Source organism: Anastrepha ludens, chromosome Y (genome assembly GCF_028408465.1).
Source record: "Anastrepha ludens isolate Willacy chromosome Y, idAnaLude1.1, whole genome shotgun sequence".
NCBI classification, from domain to species: domain Eukaryota; kingdom Metazoa; phylum Arthropoda; class Insecta; order Diptera; family Tephritidae; genus Anastrepha; species Anastrepha ludens.
The window spans coordinates 4,426,624-4,434,824 of record NC_071504.1 but is presented as its reverse complement, the minus strand read 5'-3'; the positions used below and the strand labels follow the sequence as shown (position 1 = coordinate 4,434,824).

The 8,201-nt window shown below is 41.9% G+C and overlaps 1 protein-coding gene across 1 annotated transcript; it reads left to right on the top strand.

Moving 5' to 3' along the window:
• The first annotated feature begins 230 nt into the window (after positions 1 to 230).
• On the top strand, positions 231 to 785 carry LOC128870587 (uncharacterized). Its single transcript, XM_054113239.1, has one exon. The coding sequence runs from the start codon at positions 231 to 233 to the stop codon at positions 783 to 785; it is 555 nt and encodes a 184-aa protein (XP_053969214.1).
• The last annotated feature ends 7,416 nt before the right edge of the window (positions 786 to 8,201 follow it).

Genomic DNA, 8,201 nt, shown 5'->3' with positions numbered 1-8,201 from the left:
AAATTTGTTGAACAATTTTCGTAGTGTTGTGCTACTGTGCTTGCTCATCCTTTCGTGGCCTGACCACAGCCTTGTCCAACAGCTATTTTTCGTTTTTCTGATTGAGATTTGTGCAGGCTATTCAGCCATCTTTTCGTTTTCGTTTTTTCAGCCACAAACTCTCACAGATATTTTTTCGTTTCTGTGGACATTGAGCAAATTTTTCGGGAGTTTAAATAATTTAACTCAAAATGAGCAAGCCAAAGACAGCAGTTCCAAGTCTCTCTCCAAGTAAGGAGATTATGGAATTGAAATCACTAAAGCGCCAGCGAACTGTTGCGAAAAATAGTATAGTGCGCATAAAAACGGGTCTCCTCGATAAAACAATGTCGTTAGATCCAATTGAATTGGAGTGTCGACTGGACATTTTGAACTCTCATAGCGATAAGCTTATGAAGTGTCAGTCGAAAATTGAAGAAATCGACGAGGAAGACATAGCCCGTGGGGAGTTAGAGGACCTAATAGTGGAAACTAAGTCCGTTATAAAATCTATTCTGGCGAGAAATAAATCGTCAATAGCCGAAACATCCTTTGTTGCACCTCACAGCTCGCGACTACCGAAAATGTCGCTACCGAAATTTAAAGGGGAATATTCAGAATTTAAAAATTTTATGAGTCTGTTCGAGAGTTTGGTGCACAACGATCCTACAATCCCAGACATTGAAAAATTTAATCACTTGGTTAACTGTCTGTCTGGTGAAGCTTTGGGAACGGTAAAGGCCTTCCAAATGTCGGACGAAAATTAATCGAAGGCGTTGGCTAGTCTCAGAAAAGTTTATGACAATAAATGCTTAATATTTTTCGACACAATTTTCAAACTTTTTGAACTGCCAACTATCCCAAAGCCATCTGCGCTTTCATTGCGCACAATGATTGATACAGTGTCGGCTGTTTACGACTCGTTGCTGTCGTTAGGTAACGAGAAAAACATCACAAACGCTATCATAATTCATCTGGTAATGTCAAAAGTTGACACCGTTACTCGGTCAAAGTGGGAGGAACAGTTGGATTATGATAAGCTGCCATTATGGCGTGAGTGTGAGGCAGCATTAAATAAACGCTACCAACATTTATCTGCCGATGAAGCCTCAACGTCGAGGCTCAAGCCGTCAAGCAGTCACAGCATTCAGAAACCCCACCCTCATGCGGGAAGGACGAAAGCTGCCTTAGTGACTTCAAATATAAAACAGCCGGTGTGTCCGCACTGTAAATCAAATGATCATAGTATACCCGCGTGTCCTACTTTTAAAACTCTCTCTGCTCAGCAGCGATTTGAGTTTGCTAAATCAGTCCCCTTATGCATAAATTGTTTGCGAAAGGGGCACTCAGTTTCAAAGTGCAAAGCGGATCGGTGTCGTGTTTGCAACCGTTCGCATCACACGTTGCTGCACCAGTACCCTGTATCCTTTGCAACTGCACCACAACTTTCGACCTCGCATGCCATGCACACGACGAGTACACCAGATCGGGTTATGTTGGCTACAGCCGTAGTCAACGTAAAAGGTAGCTCCGGAGAGTACCTTCCTGCACGAGCCTTGCTGGATTCTGGATCTCAGGTGAATTTCATGACAGAGGATTTGGCGCAGAAATTACGAATTCGTCGCGAAAGTACGACCTTAAATATTATCGGCATCGGAAATGCAACCAAAAAAGTAAGGACGAAATTAAATACGTTTGTAAAATCGCGGGTCAATAATTATGAGTTTTCGGCACAGTTTTGGATAATGCGATCCATTTCAGCCAGCCATCCAGATCGTAACGTAAATATTAATGGCTGGAAAATTCCTAAAAACATTAGCTTAGCGGACCCAGAATTTTATAAGGCTCAAAAGGTAGATCTTTTGTTAGGTGCTGAAACATTTTTCGAGCTTTTAGCTGTAGGCCAGATCAAGGCCAGCCCCAATCACCCAACATTGCAAAAGGCACTTTTAGGCTGGGTTGTGTCTGGCAAATACGCCTCCAACCAACGTCCTCCTCCCACAGTCAGTAGCACATTATGCCATACTGAACAAGATCTAGCAAATATAGATTCCATTGTCCAAAGGTTCTGGGCGATGGAAGAAATACCTTCAGGGGCTAGTTCGACAAAATTCACACCTGAACAAATAGAGTGTGAAAAATTTTTCGTAAAAACTACTAAAGTTTTGCCTTCAGGAAGGCTTCAGGTAAGACTGCCTTTCAAAGATGACCGTAAGTTACTCGGTAATTCCTATGAAACCGCGTCTCGGCGGTTTCAGGCCCTGAAGAGAAAGACCTTGAAAGATCCAGAACTTCGTCAAATGTATCTGGACTTCATGAATGAATACATCGAATTGGGTCACATGAGCCCAACAAATAATAAGATCCCGAGTGAGCCACACTACTTCATTCCGCATCAATGCGTTCTTCGGCCTGAAAGTACGACGACTAAATTACGTGTTGTTTTCGACGCATCAAGTCGTACCTCTTCTCAAATTGCGTTGAATGAAATCTTGATGGTAGGGCCGACCATTCAAGAAGAGCTGTATTCAACACTTCTTCGTTTTCATTTGCATAAATATGCATTTACGGCGGACATTACTAAAATGTACCGCCAAATTCTCATGCACGAAGAAGACAAAAACTTTCAGCTTGTAGTGTGGAGACGGCATCCATCTGAGCCACTTCAAATCTTTCGACTTAACACCGTAACATACGGCACTGCGCCTGCTCCATTTCTCGCTACACGGTGTTTACAAATGCTCAGCGATGCCAATACACATATGTATCCACTCGGCTCAAAGGCAATAAAAGGAGATTTTTATGTAGACGACCTGCTTACAGGATCCGATAATTTCGAATCTCTAGATCTTATTAGAAGTGAGGTAGTTAAAATATTAAACTCGGCAGGGTTCAATTTATCTAAGTGGTTTTCAAATCACCCATCATTTTTCGATTGTGAGAGTTCTGAGAAGGCCTTAAACTTCAATCACACAGACTCCACAAAAACACTTGGAATCCATTGGTTGCCGAAGGAAGATTTGTTTCGGTTTGTCTTAAATGACAACTTTACCAGTTTACGAGCCACTAAGCGAAACATATTATCAGTTTCGGCTCGTCTTTTCGATCCTCTTGGCTTACTTGCCCCACTAGTTACCAAAGCTAAAATCTTATTGCAAGAGCTTTGGCTGCAAAAACTAGATTGGGATGAGTCGATTCCATTGCACCTCGACACCAGCTGGGAAAATTTCAAAGCCAATCTACTGCGGCTACCATCAATAAGCATTCCTCGGTTTGTACACACCGAGTCGAGTGCAAGCTGCCAAATTCATGGCTTTGCCGACGCCTCAATACGAGCGTATGGCTGCTGTGTATACATACGTAGCCATTCGGCTGGTGGAACGAAATGTACGCTGCTTACTGCAAAGTCTAGAGTGGCTCCGCTGAAGACTAAATCTCTTCCGCGTCTAGAGCTCTCGGCAGCCCACTTGCTGGCCAAATTATGGTCACGAATAGCGCCAATGTTGAGTCGGCCAATTGAAAATATAAACTTCTGGACAGACTCCGAAATTGTTTTGCATTGGATCAAAACGCATCCATCTGTACTACAGACCTTTGTTGCAAACAGAGTGTCCGAAATCCAAGAGTTGACGGATAAAGCTACTTGGCGACATGTGCCAACTAAGCAAGATCCCGCGGATCAAGTGTCTCGGGGTTGTAACGTGGACGAATTGAATAATTCTATCTGGTTTAGCGGTCCACAGTTCCTCCTAGAAGACCCTGCGTTATGGCCAACAAACACCCACTTCCAGCTCTCTCCAGGAGACGAAGCATTAGAGAAGAAACGGAACGCAACAGTTTTAATTGTTCAAGCAAATTAATCGCATCCAATTATGGAACTCACCAAAAGAGTATCTTCTCATCAAAAACTGCTTCGTATTGTCGCTTACATATTAAGATGGATAAAACGCATTAGAAACCCATCTGCGACATTCACACAAATGCTGACGGCTGAGGATATTAAATTAAGTTTCCTCAAAGTCATTCAGGTGGTTCAACATGTTGAATATGGTGAAGAAATTATGAAACTCACCAAAGGTACCACCCTACCCTCAAGTTTGCAAAAACTTAATCCATTTTTGCACAACTACTCGGAATTGTCGCTGTCGTTTAATTTACTCCGAGTAGGAGGCCGCCTATTAAATGCGCCTCTCCCATATGATGCCAAGTTCCCACTGCTCTTAAGCAAGAACTCGCACTTCGTTACCACATACTTACGGTACCTACATTTTCGAAATCACCATGCTGGAGCAAAGGCATTGGTAGCGCTTCTCCGAGACCGCATTTGGCTGGTCAATGCTCGAGAAGCTTGTAGTCGTACCGTTCGAAACTGCACACACTGCTTTCATTATAAGCCGAAGCTGCAAACCCAAATAATGGGAAATTTGCCTGCCGATAGGCTTCGTGCACTACGACCCTTTCTAATATGTGGAGTAGATTTTTGTGGTCCCGTATATACTACATTGAAAATACGTGGTAGACCCCCAGTAAAAACATATATCGCAGTGTTCGTTTGTTTCACTTCAAAGGCAGTACATTTAGAACTAGTAACAGACTTGTCTTCTAATTGTTTTATTTTCGCCCTAAAAAGGTTCATTGGACGCTGAGGAATGCCGCGGAAAATATACAGCGACAACGCCACCAACTTCGTCGGCGCCGATCGCAAGCTTCGCGAGCTGAGGGATGCTTTCGAGGCCCAACAACCGGAAGTACAGAAATACGCAACGGACGAAGGATTCACCTTCGCCTTTATACCACCCAGAGCACCGCACTTCGGCGGGTTATGGGAGGCGGCAGTGAAGTCCGCCAAACACCTTCTCGTGCGCGCAATCGGCAACGCGCTGCTCACCGCCGAAGAACTACAGACGCTGCTCGTCGAGGTCGAGGCCGTACTCAACTCGCGACCCCTGGTACCACTGAGTCAGGACCCGAACGATGGAGAGGCCCTAACACCAGCGCACCTACTAGTTGGGTGCCCCCTTCGAGCGCTGCCACCAGCCCAAGTATCGATGGACCCAATGCGTTGCTGCAACAGATGGCAACTTGTCTGTTGTCTCAAGCAACAGTTTTGGCGACTGTGGTCCAAGAACTACCTGTTGGGTCTTCAACAGAGGAACAAGTGATTGCATCCGAAGCGCAACCTCGAGCTGAACGACCTCGTCCTGGTTCAGGAAGACAACACACCACCGCAGCAATGGGTGCTCGGCCGCGTCGCCGCAATCGTAACAGGGCAAGACGGCAAAGTCCGCGTAGCAGACGTGGCAACCAAAACGGGCGTAATTAAACGCCCCGTTCACAAGCTCGCCGTACTGCCATCAGACGTTGAAGGACCATGAGCCTTTCAAGGTGGCCGGTGTTACGCCAAATGGCTTAGAATTTTAATTATTAATTTAATTTTATATATTTAATTTAATTTTAATCATTATTATCATAATTTGTTAAATTCCATAACTTCTCGTAACGTTTCAATATTAAGCTTACTGTTTTCTAAAAACACTGTTCAATTTTCGTATATGAATTTAAAAATAGCACTATATATGCAATACATATTTACTCCAATTACATAAATTTGAACTTAATCCGTTAGGCTAAGACACTATAAAAACTCGAATTCAGAAATAAATAAATCACTTGTGAAGTTAGCACCGAACGCGCTCGCATTTTATTTAACAGGCAATTCGCGCATTTCCCACGTTAATTAATTTCTCATCTCAAAAAAGCTTGAGATTTTTCAGGCATCTTTGTGGGTTAAAATTTGGACATATTGAAGCGTTGTAATACCTATTGTTCGAATATAAGCTTGTTGCGTCAAAAGTACTTAGTGTGATTCCATTTTTTGGTGGAATTCAATGCCTAGACAACATTTTACCAAAGATTCGCTTAATGCCTTTTTTATACTTGTGAGCCACATATTGTCGTTTGACGCTAATAACAAGTCATCAACATATATAGTAATAATTAATATTTGTTTACCTTTTTGTTTAGTAAAACGACATGATCTTGCGTCGAAGCCTCCAAACCCAGCTGCTTTAATTTAGCTGTTAAATGATTATACCACATTAAGCCGGACTGTCGCAGTCCATATAAAGCTTTCTTCAATAAACATACAGGGTTCTGCTTCTGCAACGCTGATAACCATTTGTCATTAGTCTTTTCGACGTTTTTACTATGCTTTGGCACACCCTGAGAACCCACTGGTTTACCTGATTTTACCTTGTTTAAAACTTCAGCTAGCATTTCGGTAACTTCCATATACACAGCTTCCTCAAGCTCTCCATTGAGATATGCAGTGACCACGTCCATTTGGTGAATTTTCAAATCCATTTCAGCTGCTAGCGCTGGAAGTAAACGTATTGCCGTATAGCGCGCGACCGGTGAGTAGGTGTTGTGAAAATCTTCTCCTTGACTTTGAGCGTAACCCTTGGCTACGAGTCACGCTTTCTTCTTACCATTTTCCTTCGTTCGAAGTACCAAACGGCTTCCGACTACTTTGCGTTGGTTGGGTTTCTCGACGATGTCCCAAGTCCCGTTTGAAATTAATGCCAAATATTCATTCTCAATAGCCTTTTCTCATTCTACTGCATCACCGCTAATATTCGCTTCGGACCAACTTGAAGAAGTTTCATCTATGCTAACCCCCGTCGATTCGTGAATTTCTACTTTATCGTCTTCATGGTCAATGTCAAAATTATTTTCTACAGATATGTCTTTAGATTGTTGGTAAACCTTTTTCGGTCTTTCCCGCAAACCTGTCTTTATATTTTTCGGACGACTTTTACCGCGTCTCTGTTTTGTGGTGGTACCGATATTTTATTCAGATTAGCTTCAATCTCGATAGTGTCACTTTCTAATTCAAATATTTCTTCATATTCGTTTTTAAATCCGGGTTCGTCTATAAATTTCACATCACGACTAATTATTATGTTTCTTTTGTCTTTTGACCACAAACGGTAAGCTTTAGATTCTGATGAATAACCCACAATGTGTATTGTTCAGATCGAGACTCGAATTTACCTTTTAACTTTTGTTTATTTAACACATAAGCTTTTGAACCAAACACTTTGAAGTGAGCCACGGTTGGGGTTTTACCAGTCCACATTTTATGAGGAACCTCTCCCGTAGATTTTGTAACACACCGATTTCTGATGTAACACGAAGTATTTATTGCTTCTGCCCAGAACGAAGAAGGAACACCAGCTTGCTTCATTAGGCACCTAGTCATCTCTACAAGTGTTCTATTCTTGCGTTCAGCTACTCCGTTTTGCTGTGGAGTGTGCGGTGTCGTTAAACGTCGTTTTATCCCGTGCTTTTGTAAATATAAGTCGAACTCTCGATTGCAATATTCGCGCCCGTTATCGGATTGTAACGCCTTTACTTTTTTGCCTGTAAATGTCTCTGCCGCATTTTTGAAATTTTTAAAAGCTTCTAGCACATCGGATTTTTGTTTATTAAAGTAAATTTCACACCAGCGCGATTTATCGTCAATAAATGTTACAAAATAGTTTTTACCACCATTCGAAGTACACCGCATTGGTCCACACACGTCACTGTGCACTATTTCAAGTAATTCTTCAGTATGATTGCCGGTACTTTTCGGAAAAGTCGTACGTATTTGCTTTTCACTCGTACATACTTCACAAGCCAATAACTTATCTTTCGTATTTATTTTCAGTCCATGCACATCACCGTTTTTCGCCATTTCCTTTAAGTCACGTTCATTCAGATGGCCCATTCGACAGTGCCATAGATCTATTTCACTTTTGGTTTGAGATATAAATACACTACTTTTAAGATTTTTCATAAAATATAAATTGAGACTTCGTTCTGCAGTGAACAACACGTTTTCGTTTTCATCAATAACAATTGCATTGTTTTTGCGAAAATGTACTTCATACCCCTTATTTGTCATTTTCGATACCGATAGCAAATTAGTGCGCAAAGATACAGAGAGTACGTCTTTTAAGGTTATATTCCTTTCGCAACCTTTTTCGTTTACTTTTACTTGTACGTCACCAGCACCAGTAGATAATATTTGTATAGTTTTTGTTAGCTAAATTTAACACTTGATTTAGTTCTACCATCTCAACAAAATTGTTTTTGTCAGCACTCATATGGGAAGTACACCCAAACACCAGCTGTAATTT

What these genes read in the sequence shown, in the direction of transcription:
- LOC128870587 (XM_054113239.1), top strand. Translation starts at nt 231, where the DNA reads ATGAGCAAGCCAAAGACAGCAGTTCCAAGTCTCTCTCCAAGTAAGGAG.